Below are 18310 nucleotides of genomic sequence, written 5' to 3' on the forward strand. Positions count from 1 at the left end.
ACCTCCCTTGTGAACCCTTGATAATTTATAAATTATTATTATTTGGTCATATCTTACACTTCCCAAATGTCTCCCTTCACACACTTTTCTGTTGTCCATCCCCCAGAAAGGAGGTTATATGTAGATCCTTGTAATCGGTTCTTCCTTTCTACCCCACCTTCCTTCCCTCCACCCTCCCAGTATTGCCACTCTCACCACTGGTCCTGAAGGGATCATCTGTCCTGGATTCCCTGTTTCCAGTTCCTATCTGTACCAGTGGACATCCTCTGGTCTAGCCGGATTTGTGAGGTAGAATTGGATCATGATAGTGGGCCGGGGGTGAAGGAAGCATTCAAGAACTTATTTTATAATTTTCTTACCTTGATTTCTACTTAGGTAATGATATAGTTTTAGCACGTATGTGTGTGTAAAGATATCTACAATAACATACATATAACCAGAGTTTAATCGCCTTTAGTGACTATCTACTTCAAACGTTCAGAGGTGCCTACATTCTTAAAGTAAGAGAAAATGAATGGAAATTGATTCATGTGGCTCCTTTCTAATTTTGACAGAAAAGAAAGAATTTTAAGATAGAAATCCAGGGTTCCACATCTCTATGATATATTGTTCTATACCAATATGTGTGAACAAAATATGTGCTTAAGGAAATGGAATTAAATTAGCAAGACAGACTAGGCTTTGAATCCCCATAAACAGTTATAGTCTCCGAAACCCAAAAGGGGTCACTATGAGTCAGCCTTGACTTTATGTCAGTGATTTTGATTTTTATGTTTGGAAACATTTTTTTGTGGGGCAGGACTTCTCTTTTTCATAATGTAACACTTTGATGTTTTTGAGGTGTGTTGTAAGTAATTTTTAAACATCAACAAACCTCTAAATATTACTATTTACTTCCCCTTCATTCTTATTTAAAGGAAGAGAATATAGATTGTTATTACCCTTAAAATTTCGTTCTCTCTCATTTGTATTTATCATCACAATGGAAGAAAACTTCTGTTTGGTATAGGACATGCCCATCCACTAAGAGCATCTTAGAGAACAGTGGGCTTATGTTTATTCTGATTTGATGGCACTTATTTAGTGATGTAGATTTGTTATGACACATGTAGGTATCAATTTTTACAATTGTACTCATAGAACCAAAGTGGAATTGACTTTAGAGATTATCCATTTCAAAATCTGAGGGGTGCCTGGCTTCCTTAAGTGAGTTATTTTGATTGGAAAATTTGTTCATGATAAATTATATGTACAACTATATATTAGTATGTCTCTAGTTTTAACAAGCAGGAGACAAATGGATAATTTTCAGACAGTACAAAATCATACTTACCCTATGATGCATTTTATTTTGTCCATAAATGCACAAACGAATTATTAAAATAAATGTAAATGAGTTTACATCAAATTTATGTTTGGAAATGATTTTCTTTGCTTAACGAAGGGCTCTTATCTCTGTGGGCAACACCTTAGTGTTTGTAGATTGTGCTGCAGGCAATTTATAAACTGTGATAAGGTGCTGAGTTTTGTGAAAGGTTTGCTTCCCTTTCTCCTTCCTTTCTGAAGCACGCTCATAGATTCGGAGTTATTCCTAAAGAGCTTCATTCTCTCATTTGTCCTGAGAGATTCTCAGCTGACTAGAAAAGAGAAACGAACAAACGTGAGTTGCTACTCTCTGGGTGGAATTGAGCTGGTGCTGCTCTCTAGTGCACAAGTCTGGACTGAGAACCACCCTTCTTCCCTGGGAGGAGACGACTAGGACCACCATAGGCCAGGGGGCCAGGGGGCCTCATTTGAGCCCATTAAGCCCTTTGGGCTATTATTTTTCTCAGTCAGTAAATTGTTTGCCCTGGGACTACTTATCCAAAATGTCCTCCTGAGTACAGCTGATTTGTCTCTTCTCAGCTTCCTTTTCCCTGGTGAGCCTGACCATAGTTCTGGGCTTTGCTTTGTCCCTGCTCCACCGACAATCTTGTTCAAGAGCAGTCTTGGGCCTGAGGCCATGGCTCTGGGTTCTGCTTTAGCAGACCTGAAGGTCAGATGCTATTGGGTGCCTCAGGCTTCGTGATAAGAAACTCAATGGCTGGAGGTGCCTCTCTAGAAGCGGCTATCGGTAGAAGCCAGTCCTTTTCCACTGTGACACACACATTCATGCGAGCAGGCCCAGTGTCTTCTGACACATTATAGATGGAAGAAGGTACATTATGTGGAGAGCGACCCTTTCCTCAATTTTGAGTTTAAATAGACTGGTTAAGAAATGCTAACTTATGAAACTAGGACTGATGGACCTATAGAGCCAGACTTCATTCAGCAAGTGGAATAAGGGCTTGGGGGAGGGGGTAAAGAGGTGGTAATGGAGTGAATGGGGTGATGATGTCAAGGGGTCCGTATAGAAAAAGAATGTCTGGAAACTGTGATAGTAATGTGCAATTCTGCTGCTCCTGATTGAACTGTGGAACGAGTTGACATATGTATTAATCCCATTAACAAGCAGGAAATGCTGACCTAAGTCATGTTATAGAAAAGAAACACCTCTGAAACCCATGTCTGATAAGACCCACATGCTGGCCAGACTGGTGCTGCCTAGGAGTACGTATAATTGGTGGGAAACTAAAGAGCCAATCAGTCAAATAGTTTTATCAGCATACTTCTAAAAAATTTGTTTGACTGATGTTACTATTAACGTGTATACTTGTAATGGTCTGACTGAATTCTCAAGAAAACATTGTAAATCACATTTTATGGTGAATTTGGTAGGCTTTTACGCGTGTAGCCTTTTTCTTATTGTCCCTTTTTTAAAATCTCTTATTCCAGAGAACTTGGTTTTTAGGATACTGAAGTAGAAATATTATGGGCATCAGTCACTGCTATTGGTAGCTAAGTAACCTTAAGCATCAGTCTCCTTACTTGTGAACCCTCATAGAGTAGCTTCCAGATGTGAATACTGCGTGCTCAGTATCTGGTCTGGAATGCTCATTCAACAGAAGTATGTCTGACACTCGGGCTGCTGGGCTGGACAATCACAGTACATTTGAACAAGAATGGAAAGAAAGTTAGGCTTGTTTTGTTTGAAGGCCTTCTTTTGTTGGTCAGTTATAAACGCATGTAAACAAAAGGCTTGTAGGGCACACACCAAATTGTTAGCAACGGCACAGTGTGGTGTGAAAGTAAGGATATTCCATTTTCATTTTATGTAAAAAAATACTTCAGTGGGATTGTGAAATGATAAGTTCTATAGTTTTGTTTTGTTGTTTTCATTTAAAAACAGCATGGCAGGGTTTCTGGTGCACTTAGTCAACTTCCTTTAATTTGATCATTAATTCAAAAACTAAAATACATAAATTAAAAATTATATCTCTATTAACTTGTATCAGCCTTGAGGAGGTTCATAAATGCTAAAAGGAGACTTTCCCCCGATGGGGGAAAACGAAGGCGTGCATTACAATATTGAGTCTGGTCTAATAGAAAATCTTCATGCTCTTCATAATGCCATGTTTTCACACGTTATAAAAACATTGGTAGGACAGTGGAATTTCAGGGCTGAAAAGAACTATGAGCATCAACTTGATTGGTTTTCACATGAGCTTTAACTCATTCCTCTTTGCAGGAGAGAAAGCAATCTTCCCTTTGCTTAAACATCACCAGTGATGCAGATTAACGACTCTCTCTATTATAAAATACTTGCTTATCTAGTCAAAATTCAATCAGTGAGCCCAGATATCGTAAAATTTTAAAACAATACCAAGCCCCCTAACACTTCAGATTGCATACTCTATTGAGCACAAGGGTGAAGAGATTTCAATTCAGTGGGAATTTGACATTAACCACTTGTAGACTCAAGAAATACTTGGAGTAGAGAAAGCAAATGAAGTTACAAGCAGCCACATTAGTATGGAGAGGAAATATTGTTTTTTAGTTATGACTAATGCCCTGAATTGCTACTAGGCTTAACCCTTTGAAGCTTCGAGCTTCTCTTCTTTAGAATGGAGCTGACAACGGTGCTGCCTGTGTTTTGAGAAGTTACGGGCACATCAGTAAGGAGTTCCCGGCACATAGGACGCTCTCAACACATGTTTAATGAGGAGCGTGGTGATGGGTCTGACCATATGTCCACGAGGACAGGAAGAGGCAGCGCCCCACTCTGAGCCAGCCTTGGGGGGTTCATCACAAATTAGGCAGAAAGGGTCCCCAACCTGAACAGGTCAGAAGAGGATCGGCCTATTTTGGAAATCAGGGAACAGAAGCCATAGCAATCCTCTAACAGAAGCAAATCTGCAGGTTTACTCTATGTTTTTTAAGAACTGTGTCATTTGGAACAAACGAGAGCGGGACCAGACATGGAGCTATCCAGTGAAAAGAGCCAATTAACATGTGTGCACCAACCATCACACCTACCCTCCCCCCACCCCTCTCTCTATCTCAAATATGACATCTTTATCTGCTTAAATCCTTTAAGATCCACCCTGATGTCATGCCTTTAAAGAAGCGTTTGGATACTTCCATTTTCATGGGTGTTCATTATGGTAATTTACTCATCGGTGATATATCGAGTGCACACCACATGCTACGTCTGAGCGACTTGGTAAACACAGAATTAAGAACACCATCTCTAACGGCAAGTTGCTAATATTCCAATGGAGTAAGCGACTGTAAGCACGTGCTGAGGTTCTCTTCCTAGAGGGGTTCAAGTCCAGGCTATCAGATCAATACAATCCCATGATGTCCACTTGACTCTGGTGTGGGACAGGTTAGGCTTGCAGCACAGGGTTTCTCATGCTGCCATCTTTATGGAAGCAGATTGCTACATCTTTCTTCTGCAGAGCAGTTGGTGGCTTGGCTGCTGGGTTGGAATCATGGACCTTTCCATTAGCAGGGAACACATTAGACATTGCACCACCAAAGTTGCTTTATCCGACCAAAGAAAGGTTAATTTTAAAAATGCAAACAAATAAAAAACTTATTCTGTCCCACACTGTAGTTTATCACATTGTAGCTTGTCACCTCATTGAGAACAAGAACCAGGTCTTTGGTTGTTCTTATATACTTAGCTCATGGGCTAACTGGACACCATGGAGAAATTAAGTTGGTTTGAATTGAACTCGCCAATATTCAGAAAAGGTTGTTGGTAGGTGTTGAAAAGAAAGGAGAGTTATAAAGCTTGAAGAATTGTATCACCGGAGAGTCCTTATGAGCTAGAAAGGAGGTAATGTGTCTTTCCCTTTCCATTTACAATAGAAGCGTAGGTGAGATATAACAGACTGAAAGAAATGCTGGGGTGACTTGCTGAGATGGGATGTAGCATTTTTCTTGGTAAATGTGCTAAAACAGAATTTTAACTGACTGTTGTTATTCTATGCTGTCCAGTTGATTCCAACTCAACGAGACTCTATAAGACAGGGTAGACTTGTCCCTAGGATTTCCTAGACTGTAATCCCTATGAGAGCCAGTGCCAGGTCTTCTGCTTGTTGGTTCCAATGTCCAATCTCTCATTTTGTTGCACTTAGCCATTCCACCAATAGGATTCCTTTTTAGCATCATGGCTAAGCACTAGGCTGCTATCCTAAAAGTCAGTGCTTCAAACCCAACAGCCACTCTGAAGGAGAAAAGACCTAGAAATCTTTGGGGCAGTTCTACCCTTTGCTGGGGGACCACCATGAGTTGGAAACAAGAGGAGGAGATGTGGGCAAGTGTGGTTCCTACCTGTAAATGGGATGGGTCTACACACTTGATACTAAAGTGTCTCTGGACCAACAACATTGGCAACTCCAATACAAGAGTGTTGGAAATTCATATGATGCACATGCACATTAAAGTTGGAGAAACCGTGGTCTCTAAATATTCCACCTGGTCCGAGGTTCCTGTATTATGGGGAAGTGTTGAATGGGAAGGGGCAGTAAGACAAAATAGCAGCAAATTAACTTGGCCCACAACACCTCCAACCTTTTAGACTTCCTTTTAGATTAATTTTCCTGTGTGTTGGACAATAAGTGTGTGTGTGTGTGTGTGTTTCAAGTACATTGTGAATTTACCAGCCAAAGTGAAAAGCTGACTTGAAATTCTAGTCGTTGTTTTGTATTGTTGAAATAAAATATTAATGGACATGCCATTTATACACTGTACAGATTGTCACCAGTTCACCAGTTACCTTGGTTAATGTATGTCCACTTCATTTCCCCTTAAAGTAAGTCAACAAATCATTTCATAAATTGGCAAAGCAAATAATGTTTCTTTTAAGACCACTAGACTTATTTACTAACCACAGTTTATATTTATATTTTTAAAATTATTTATTTTTAGCTTCAGTACAAACTTTTAATTGAAATTTGATAATTTATACCCCTCAAGACCCTGAAATTTGGATTTTTAATGACAGCTTTGCTTGCCAATTAATCATGTGCTATGAGTTCTTACAGTGAAAAGTAAAGATGCAGGTGCTTTAAATACTTTAAAAACTAAAAAAATTAAAGACTGAAATACTACAAAATATATCATTATCAGGTTACACATTATTATTAATGATAATGATCATTACTTAAAATCTCTGTGCTTCCATTTCTTCTGCAAGATGGGGATAATAGGTTACTGTGTAAGGTTAACAAAAGCTGAGATAGTTCTTAGCACATAGTATGCATTTAATAAGTACTAGTAGCAGAGTGGGTTGTGCATTGGACTGCTAAAGGTAAGATCAGCAGTTCGAAACCACCAGCTGCTCCAAGGGAGAAAACTGAGGCTTGCGACTCCTGCCAAGAGCCACCGCCACAGAAAGCCAGGGGCAGTGCTTCCCTGCCTGTGGGCTGCTGTGAGTGGGACTCAATGGTGGGGAGTTTGGATTTCCCAGAGTTCTTTCCCATTTTTCTTTGCATATCATTAAGCTTGGACATTTTTAGTAAAATTCAGGTTCATAAATATGTTTCACCTTTTAAAAGTAATTTTTGCATTTTATTTTGTTTTTGCCTTTGACTAAATGAGTTCTACCAAACTCCACTTGGTCTTTAAAAAAAATACGCATCTCTTTTCAATGAAATTCAACAAAAATCTGTATCAAGCTACATATGTTTGTGTATAATCTTTGGACTATTTTTCTCTGTGATATCTATCCCCACCAAACTATGGAGATAAAGGTCATGGAAGGTTTGAGATTAAGGAGTCTTTGTGGTACTGTGGCCTAACCATTGGGCTATTAACAGCAAGGTCAGTGGTTCAAGCCCATCAGCCTGTTTACTCCCAGAAAAATTTGCAGTCTTGGTTCTGTCTTATATAGGATCTTTCTGAGTCGCAAATCTACTCGATGACTGTGCTTTCCATTTGCATTATATGCTCCCCTGGGATCCGTGACATAGAGGATTCACACCCTCTTGTTTTCCCTCCATGAGCTCTACCAGCTGCTCGCAGGAAGATCAGGAAGGATTCTGAGAGAGTGCCGTAATGGTACTGGAGTAGAGGGAAATGTAGCCACTGTAAAAACTTCTCCCAGTCTCATTTTTTTCTGCAAAAAAAAAAAATGCTGTAATTTGCAGAGGTAAGAGGAGAGAAAAGAAGTTCACTTTAGGACACCAAGGAAACCCATTGCAGGTAGGAAAGAGAGCATGGACAAGACAGAACAGATTAAAACTTACTAATAAGAGGGTGCTGTAGAGGTCTAAATACAGGTATGTACATATGTAAATATATTTATATAGGATGGTGGGGAAATAGATGTATGTGCATAGATTTATAGGCTTAGCATTAAGGCAGCAGAGAGACATTGGACCTTCACTCAAGTACTTACTCAATGCAAGGACTTTGTTCTATTAAATTGGCATTCCATGATGCTCACCTTCCCAACATGATCGCTGAAGAGAAATGGGTGCATAAGCAAATGTGGTGAAGAAAGCTGATGGTGCCTGACTATGAAAAGATATAGTGTTTGGGGTCTTAAAGACTTGCAGGTAAGCAAGTGGCCATCTAGCTCAGAAGCAACAAAGCCCACATGGAAGAAGCACACCAGCCTGTGTGATCACAAGGTGTCGAAGGGATCAGGTATCAGGAGTCAAAGAACAAAAAAATAATATCATTGTGAATGACAGGGGAGTGCAGAGTAGAGACCCAAATCCCACCTGTAGGCAACTGGACACCCTCTTACAGAAGGGTCGTGGGTAGGAGACGAGCCAGTCAGGGTACAGGGTAGCAACGATGAAACATACAACTTTCCTCTAGTTCTTAAATGCTTCCTCCCCCCACTATCATGAGCTCAATTCTACCTTACAAATCTGGCTAGACCAGAGGATGTACACTGGTACAGATAGGAACTGGAAACACAGGGAATCAAGGGCGGATGATCCCTTTAGGACCAGTGGTGAGAGTGGCGATACCGGAAGGGTGAAGGGAGGTTGAGGCAGAAAGGGGGTACCTATTACAGGGATCTATATATAACCTCCTCCCTGGGGGATGGACAAGAGAAAACTGGGTGAAGGGAGATGTTGGACAGTGTAAGATATGACATAATAATAAAAATTTATAAATTATCAAGAGTTCATGGGAGGGGGTGCGGGAAGGGAGGGAAAAATGAGGAACTGATATTAAGGGCTCAAGTAGAAAGCAAATGTTTTGAGAATGATGAGGGCAACACATATACCAATGTGCTTGACACAATGGATGGATGGATGGATTGTGATAAGAGTTGTACAAGCCCCCAATAAAATGATTTTTTAAGGTAAAAAAAAAGAGAATAAGATGGTGCTTTAAAAAATTCATAGAACAATGGGTTTAAAAGATAATGTACTTTTTCTAGGAGCTTTTTAAAGATCCCTCATATATTTTAGGTCAAGGTCTGACCTCTGAACACTTCACATTTGTGAACACCAAGCCACCAGAACTCAAGCTCATAGAACCTAAGACCAAGACTTAATTAGATACCAAAGAATGTCTCTCCCTTGCTCTGAACGAGGCCAATAAATGTGCAGTAAGTTAAAATAACAATTCTAGACAGCTGAGAGATCTTCAAGAGATAGATTATCTCTGGATATCTGAACAGAGACAAAAGTCAAACCCACACCCACTGCTCTCATGTCAGTTCTGACTCATGGTGCCTTTTTATAGGTGTTCTGAGCTTTATGTTTTTATAGGAGCAGATAGTCTATAGGATCAGATAGTCTCCTCTTCCTCCTGCTGACCTTGTGGTTAGCAGCCCAAAGCCTAGCTCACAACACCACCAGGTCTCCTGCAAAGTAAAAAAAAAGGAGCAGAAATGTAAGCAAACTAACCCACAACTCAAATACCAGCCACCACTAGAGAAAATGGGAAAGAAACCATAGAAACGGACAGCTTGAAACTTGGCGCCCTGAGGCTGACCCTGCCAACATCCAACTTCACACTTTGCCCAGCTCCTGGATAAATGAATACAAACACTCACACCGAAGACCTAGCAGAAAGAAAGGCATGCTTATAGACAAGCAAAGAATAATAATTTCTATTACCTCAGTAGCTACTGCCCTATACAATGTGTTGTTGTTGTTGTTAGGTGGCATTGAGTTGGTTCCAACTCATGTCCAGTGGAACACAGCAGTACTCGATCTTGCACTACCCTCACAAGTGTTGCTGTGTGTGAGCTCTATGCAACACAGAACAGCACCTACAATACACCCCCCAAAGTGGAGCATCAAAAAGGTAAGAAAAATATGACCGTAGACTACAACACACACACACACACACACACACATCTGATACAGACTCAGATATGAAAGAAATGTTAACACTATTATAGAGAGACTTTTATATTCTTTGGAGAAATTAATTAACATTTTCCGTGGCAAAGGCGGGCAACATTTAAGAACAAGCAACTCGTTTCGGCAGCGTTGGAGACTTTGAGAAAAGGATCGAATGGAAACACTAGAGATAGAAAACAGTGTATCAAAGATGAAGAGTCCCTTTGGCACAAGGAGATTTGACATCAAAGAAAGAACTTTGGTAAACTTGGAGATGGGTCAATAGGAATTACTGAACAACCACCCCCGCCCACCAAAAGCAATACAAAAAACAAAAACAAAACACCCAACAAAACATTAGAAGCCATGCAAGTTCACTGCAGTGGGGGGAGGGAGTGGGGGCTGTGGCTGGGTGTGAGGTGAGCGTCTCTCAGGACACATCCCTCCACATCTGACTCCACTGCCCATCCTGCTCCAAAACCAACTTTACGTGATATTGCTTGCAAGTTTTGAAACCTATTTAGAGTATTCTCTGTATATTTTTACTACAGTTTTTCTTACCTCCCTTCTTACCCCCATCCATTGCGTTGTAGCTCTAAAAGAGTTTCAAATGAATAACCAAACAGATGTCACCGAATTCGTCTTCTTGGGATTTTCCAACCACCCCAATCTACAGGGTTTGTTCTTCCTGGTCTTCCTGGTTATTTACCTGACAACTGTCCTGGGGAACACACTCATAATCATGGCCACCAGAGTCAGTCCTGCCCTCCAAACTCCAATGTATTATTTCCTCAGCAACCTCAGCTTCTTGGACATGTGCTACACATCCACCACCATGCCAGTCATGCTGGTGAACTTCTTCCGGGAGAAGAAGACCATCTCATATGAGGGCTGCCTTTCCCAGATCTTCTTCCTGGTGACCTGTGCTGGCACTGAATGTGTCTTGTTAGCTGCCATGGCTTATGACCGCTACGTAGCCATCTGCCACCCTCTTCAATACCCAGTCCTCATGAGTGGGAAGGTCTGTGTGTGCTTGGTGACTGGATCCTGGCTGTGTGGACTTGTGAATTCCCTGACACACACAGCGCTGGCAGCCACACTCACTTTATGTGGACCCAACCAAATCAGCCACTTTCTCTGTGACGTTCCACTCCTCCTGAAACTCTCCTGTTCAGACACCTCCCTCAATGACTCTGTGCTCCATGCAGCCAGTGCCACCATTGGCCTGAGCCCTTGCCTGTTTACTGCGGTGTCCTACACACTCATCATCTCTGCCATCCTGAGGATTCCCTCTGCTCAGGGCAGGAAGAAAGCCTTCTCTACCTGTGCTTCCCACCTCACTGTGGTGGTGGTCTTTTATGGCACAGCCAACTTCAACTATGACCGGCCCAGTGAAGGCTACTCCCTGGACATGGACATCCTGGTCTCTGTGCTCTTCTGTGTTATGACCCCCATGTTGAACCCCATCATCTACAGCCTGAGGAACAAGGAGGTTAAAGGGGCCCTGAGAAAACTAGTTGGAGGGTGTGCACTCTCTGGCAATGCTAGTACGTAAATCAACTGGCTTTAGGCTGGAATGTGCGACCCCCTGGAAATTCTCACTCGATTGTAGCACTGATAGTTTTAGGGAGTCCATTTCAATAGACATAGTTTCTATAGACCAGTTCCTAAAACTGAGCTTATGAAAAACTATTTTTTCAGTTTCCTTTCTTATACTATTTTTTCCCTTCACAAAGATATGTCAGCTATATTTAGTCTGGCATATCTCAACACCATTTCTATCTTTCTGGGTTCTCCCCTGCGTCACTGGAATTGAAAGCCCCAAACCTTATTTCTCAGAACATCATGCCAGCAGGGTGCCATGGTGTTGTCCTTACTTTTAGGTCGCATTGAGTCAAGTTCTAAGCCATCCTCACAACTGTTACTATGTTTGAGTTCATAATTGCAACTACTATGTCAGCCTATCCCCTTGAAGGTCTTTCTCTGTTTGGCTGATTCTCTACTTCATCAGGAATGATGTCTTCAGAGACTGGTCATGTGTCCAAAGTACATGAGACTAAATATCACCATCCTCACTTATAAGGCGCATTCTGGATACCTATATACCCAGACAGATTTGTTCATTCTCCTGACAGCCCATGGTACCTTCAATATTCCTCACCAAAATAAAAATTTAAATGTTTGAAGGCATCATTTTCCAATTGCCTTCCTTGTTCATTGTCCAGCTTTTGGTTCACACGAAGCAACTGAAAATACCAATGCCATGACTTGGACAGGAGCATCTTAGTCCTCAGAGAGACATCTTTGCACTTTAACACTCTGAAGGTGTGTCCCCCCCCCCCCGCCGCCCCCAGCAGATTTTCCCAATGAAATACATCGATTCATTTCTTGACTGCTACATCCCGGGGAATTCATTTTGGATCCAAAACACAGCTTAATTATTTTCTTTGTAAATCATGGTGCTGTTTATTGGCCCTGTTTTGAGTACTTTTGTTTTCTTTTATCTTAAAGTATAATCCATACTGAAGGCTATAGTTTGATTTTCATTAGTAAGTGCTCTAAGTTCTATTGGCTTTCTGCAAGAAGGGGTGTGTCATCTGTATTGAATAAATATAGTGAAAAGAAATAACCCTGATTACATTTCCTGGTTTTAAAACAGTACCCCTCTGTTCCGTTCCAACCACTGCCTTTTGTTCTAGGTTCCACATGAATGCAATGAAGCGGTCTGTGATTCTCATGTTTCACAATGCTATCCACGTTTGCTCCAATCTACACAGTCAAGTGCCTTCCCACTGTCAATAAAACACAGATCAGCATCTCGGATACTCTCTGTTTCTAACTAATAACCACCTGACATCAGCAATAATATTTCTTTCTTCATGTCCTCTTCTGAATTGAACTTGACCTGTTGATGTGCTTGCTTAACTCATTTAAAATTATCTTCACAAATTTTTACTTGCATGTGATGTTAGTGACATTGCTCATTCATCTCCACATTCTGTTGGATTGTCTTTCTTTGGAATGTCACAAACATGTATTTCTTCTAGTTAGCTGGCCTTCCCAGTTTCTTGGCATAGACTAGTGAGCACTTCCAGTATTGTATCCATTTTCTGATATATTACAACTGGTATCCATCAATACCTAGAAGGTTGGGAGCTTTTTGTTTGTTCACTTCTTACACTGTGCCTCCATTACAGCTTGAACTTCTTCCTTAAGTACCATTGATTTCCCGCCCCCCCATTCTGAAACATTTTATTAATTACATTTCAGAAACAAGTTACTTAAAATAGAAATGAACAGTAAATTGTGTTTCGGTATCTTTCCCTAAAGTTAGATATAATGAAACAAACTAATGTTTCAGCTATTTAAAATCCAAATAAATAGCTAAGATATGAAATCAGGTGCATTGTTTTAATGTTTCAAGTCATTTTGCAGGACAGTCCTCTTCTGGGGCAACAAGATTTCTGTTTTCTTCTGCTTTGGTTTTGTTATTTGCAATTATTATTGCAACCTAGTTTCCTCTTTCAACCAATAGCTAATATCTAAAACCATGACTCAAACTTTAAAGAAAGCACTAAATTTTGAACCCCAATTGGAAAGGTTGCTAGGAATGCTTATAGGGCCCCCAACTAATTCACAATATATATATATATTAATGTTTATAGCTCATTACTTGCTTTAGATTTATTTTTTCAATTTTCTCAAATGCTTCAACATAAATATTAATAGCTGGCATTTTTCAGTTATTGGCAAAGCTTTTGTTTTCCTTTCTTAAACACTTGCTGAAATATGAAACTAGCCTTATTTATTGTTAGGGTCTCATCCAGCGAGACCCTCACACGGTGACCCGGAGGGGCAACGAACCTGGATGGGAAAAAGAAAGAGAGACATGGGGCAAGACAGGTGCTGATCAAGCCCGTTTATTTTGCCAAAACTCTGGGTATATATTCACAACAGAGAAGGAAGTGGGAGGCACATAATCCAATGAAGCACACTGTACAACAACCAATCAGTCACATGTTCCCAATAAGGTACAAAGGGTGCGCAACAGTACTCAAAGACATCGTGGTGACTCACGGGTGAACTTATCACTATGTTCCTAATATGGTATATCTGCAGTTCAATGGGTGCTCAGTACTTTGACTAATGGCAACAAGGTCAGTTATCGGAACTGCTCATGCTATAGTAGCTTGGAATGTGGGGGCGAAGTTGGGCAGGAAACAAAGCCTTGCTGTTACAAAGCGGCCAAGTTTCTGCTACGTGTCTGAGGCTAGGGTCTTAATGGCTATCGGCTCCCAACAATTTATCAGTGCCCTGTAGTACACTTGAAAAATTAATCACCCTATAGTGTAGTGCTTTCAAATTAAGAAAGATGTTAAATAGATGCATGCAGAAAAAATAACTAGTGTGGCCTCTATAAATTTCTGTTCAGAGATTTATTTCTATGTAGAGCTAAAGATTACTTCATAATAAAGTATTAATGGATACATTTCTAGAAATGCATTATTTACCTAAATTGCCACCGAATGATGTAGAAAAATCTCAACAAGCCTATAATAATGAGAAGAAATAAATATAGTCATAAAAAAACTGCCAATACCAAGATGTCTGAGTCCAAATACTTCCACAAGGGAATTTTAAGACACACTTAGAGAAGACTTAATATCAAATGCATGTAAACTATGCCACAATATACAAATAGACAATATGCTACTAAACTTATTTTGTGAAGCAACTATAACTCTGATGCTGAATCCAAGCAAAGACATAACCAGAATTGAAAATTATAGACTAATATCTCTAATGAATATAAATGCAATGATGTTCAATAAAATATTAGCCCAAATAATTCAATCAAGCATCAAAAAATGTATATAAACAGTATAATCAAGTGGAGTCATACCAAATATTCAAGGATGGTTTAATATCACAAAAGTAATCAATGTGATTCATTACATAAAATAAAGGAGAACCATATGATTATATCAATTGATGCAGAAAGGTATTTGATAAAATTCAACATCCAATCCTGATAAAAACACTCAACAAAATAGGTATAGAATGGGAAATTTATCCATATAATAAAACCCATATATGTGAAACCAATAGCCTGAGTATCACTTAATGGAAAGAGATTGAAATCATTTCTTCTTCAAATGGGAACTAGACAGAGTTGTCCTTTATTGCCACTTTTATTTTATATAGTCCTGGAAGTTCTAGCTAGAACTATAAGATATCAAAGTGATATAAAAGATGTCCACATAGGCACAGAAGAAATAAAAATCTCTTTATTTGCAAAACACATAGTCCTATATAGAGAAAGCCTCAAAGATTCAATTAAACAATTTCTTGAACTCATTTAAAATTTTGACAACAGAGCAGACTATAGATCAATATACAGAAATCAGTTGGATTCTTGAGTATTAAAGATAATGATAGCCAAAAAAGTATATCAAAAGAACAACACCAATTACAATAACTACACAAAAGATAAAATATTTAGGAATAAATCTTACCAGAGAAATGAAAGATTTTACAAGGATAGCTATAAAATACTCCTTCAAAGAAATCTACACATACTGAACAGGTTACCATGTTTCTGGGTAGGAAGACTAAACATTGTGAAAATGTCAATATTACCAAAAAATACTTTACAAATTCAATGCCATTCTGATCCAAATCTCACCACATTTCCCCCCAAAGAATTGAGAAAGCTAATCGCCACCTTTATATCGAAAGTAATGAATCCTGGCATAAATAAAATACTATTAAAAATTTAAAAAATGGAGAAGGCCCTTCACTCCCAGACCTTAAAACCTACCATCTGGAAATGGTCATCGAAACAGTCTGGTACTGGTACAATGAAGACCAATGGATTGGAAGAGAAAACTCAGAAATACAACCAAGTACCTACAGACACCTAATTTTTATGAAGAACTAAAACACATTAAATGGGCACGAGATCACCTTTTCAACAAATAGTGCTAGAAAACAGGATCTTCACCTGCAAAAGAATGAAACAAAACTCATAGCTCACAACATGTATAAAGTCGAGATAAATCAAAGACCCAAGTAAAAATCACACAATTATAAAGACCATCGATGAAAAAATACAATCTTAAGGACCCTAATACAAGACATAAACACACCACTGAACATAGTGACAAAATATACATATTATAGAAGATTCAAAAAAGGACTGGGACCTATTAAAAATATGTCATTTATGAATATATTGGACCCAGCTGACTCGAGAAATAAATCTAGAGACACCCATATGTTTTTAAGAAAAAGAATGAAAAAATAGAGAGGATAGAGTCTGCTTACCAAAGGAAAATACAAGAGTTAAAGAGAAATGCATGAGTTAAAGGGAAATGGAAGAGTTAAAGGAAAATGCAGCAGAAGCAAAGCAGAGTAAAGGATATTACCACAAGGCTGGAAAAGGCAAAGAATCCTATCAATGACCTTGAAATAGCCAAGTAGAATTCAACAAATGTGAAAGACAATCAAACAAGCTAATCAAAGAAGCTGAAGAAAACCTGAGAACAATGAGTGATACTATGAAGAGAAATAATACTCAAATATTGGGTAACCAGAGCAAGACACAATGAACAAATCAACAGCCAAGGTAGCGAGGGAATTTCTGGAAGAAAACTTCCCCAATTTAATGTAACAGAATCAGACAATTATCCAAGAAGCGGAGAGGACACCACATCGAATGACCCTCAAAAAGAACACACCAAGGCATAGAGTACTCAAATTATCCAACTTTGAGGAAAGGAGATAATCATAAGAGCAGCTAGAGAAAAAATACCAACTGTGCTTTGTATGAAAATGACAGCAGTGATGGTGATGACGGCGATCTCAGTGAGGACAGCGTCTATGATGACCTCACACCAGCTGAAGCTCTGCATTGGAATACAGATGATTAGGAAGAATCCAGTTTTGAAGAATTTTAACTCTTTACATTTTAGCTTGGTTGCTGATTGAGCTCAGGGAATAGTATTCGTAAGGTATCATTGTTGATACCTTACTGTTTTTGTTGAACCTATTTTCCACTTACTGTGCTGGTTTAGTAATGTTAAATGACTTGTTGTCCTTTTATGTATTTTTATTTAAAGTAAATATTTACCCCACTGATGTCTCAATTTTTAGTAATTTTATTTTCATTTGTTTTGATTATTGAAACTCACCAATAGCTTCTGCATTTTCCACCATGGGCTTATACTCGAGTCAATCAGTTTTTTCTGGTTTCCCAGGTAATAATTAGGTACCTCAGCTTATACTCAGGTTGGCTTATATTCGGGTATATATGGTAATTACACTGTACTGTGGACTTTACTCCAAGGAATACAACAACTTAGAAGAAATGGACAAATATCTAGAAAAACAAACTCCTCAGTTTATGTCATATAGACGTCAAGAACTTGAACAGACCCATAGCAAGGGAAGAAATAGATAAGGTTATCAAGGAACTACCAACTGAAAAAAGCCCTGGCCCAGATGGCTTCACAGGAGAATTCTACATAGCATTCAGGAAAGAGCTGACACCTATTCTGCACAAGCTTTTTCAGAACAAAAAAAAAAAAGGACAGTAAACTCCCAGACACATTCTTTGAAGCTAGTATAACACTGATACCAAAACCAGGCAAGGACCCGACAAGAATAGAGAACTACAGGACACTGTCTCTAATGAACACAGACACAAAAATCCTCAACATCTTGTCCAATAGAGTACAAAAGTATATAAAAAGAATAATTTATCATGACCAAGTGGGATTCATACCAGGGATGCATGGATGGTTCAACATTAAAAAACCTATCAACATTATCTACCACATTGAGAAGAAAAAGGACAATAACCACATGGTAATATCAATAGATGAAGAAAAAGCATTTGACAACACCCATTATGAATTAAGACACTCAAGAAGATAGGACTGGAAGGAAATCACCTCAATATAATAAAGCTATATATGAAAACCCAACAATCAGCATTCCAATCAATGGAGAAAAGATGAAAATATTCTGTGTTGGACAGGGTTCTCTAGAGAGACAAACCAGATTGCTAGTAATTATATAAAAATATATTTATAAAGATAGATATATAATACAAGAAATGAACCCTTAAATTATATACAGATAGATGATACAAGAAATTAACAGTTAAATTATAAAGCAGTGAGACACTAGCAGTCCTTTAAGGATTGAGAGCCGCCAGTTGCCAGTCCCAGTCTGTAGAGAGAGCTGGGCTACATATACCCAGGCAGAAAACAGCAAGGCAGTTCACCAACTGTCACCAACTGTCGGTCCCCAGCTCCAGAGACGAACATTCCAATCCTGGGGGATTGGAGGGACCTCAACTTACAGCGACACAGTCCACAGGCTAGGCATCCCACAGGTAGTGTACCCCTTTAAACTGAGGCACAGAACAACCAAGGTGAGGCTCACCGAGCCATTTATCCCTCCGCCCTTCAATTAATCCTACTTGTGTTTATCAGCCAGGCTGGCACAATAAACTATTGCACATTCCTACTGAAAAAGGGAACCAGACAAGGATGCCTTTTGTCCCTACTTTTTCAACATTGTCCTGGGGGAGGGGGGTCCAAGATAATAATACAAGGCAA

The 18310-nt window shown here is 39.3% G+C and overlaps 1 protein-coding gene across 1 annotated transcript; it reads left to right on the top strand.

Annotated features, from left to right (window-relative positions):
* The first annotated feature begins 2002 nt into the window (after window positions 1–2002).
* On the top strand, window positions 2003–11238 carry LOC142437338 (olfactory receptor 5AP2-like). The gene is made up of 3 exons (XM_075540552.1): window positions 2003–2035; window positions 4457–4523; window positions 10235–11238. The coding sequence occupies exons 1-3, from the start codon at window positions 2003–2005 to the stop codon at window positions 11236–11238; spliced, it is 1104 nt and encodes a 367-aa protein (XP_075396667.1).
* The last annotated feature ends 7072 nt before the right edge of the window (window positions 11239–18310 follow it).

This window comes from Tenrec ecaudatus, chromosome 1 (assembly GCF_050624435.1).
Source record: "Tenrec ecaudatus isolate mTenEca1 chromosome 1, mTenEca1.hap1, whole genome shotgun sequence".
Taxonomy (NCBI): Eukaryota; Metazoa; Chordata; class Mammalia; order Afrosoricida; family Tenrecidae; genus Tenrec; species Tenrec ecaudatus.

Coding starts and splice junctions, on each gene's coding strand:
- LOC142437338 (XM_075540552.1), top strand. CDS start 2,003: ATGGCTCTGGGTTCTGCTTTAGCAGACCTGAAG. Junction 2,036..4,456: donor CTGCTTTAGCAGACCTGAAG/GTCAGATGCTAT, acceptor AAATCCTTTAAG/ATCCACCCTGATGTCATGCC. Junction 4,524..10,234: donor TTTCATGGGTGTTCATTATG/GTAATTTACTCA, acceptor TTTTTACTACAG/TTTTTCTTACCTCCCTTCTT.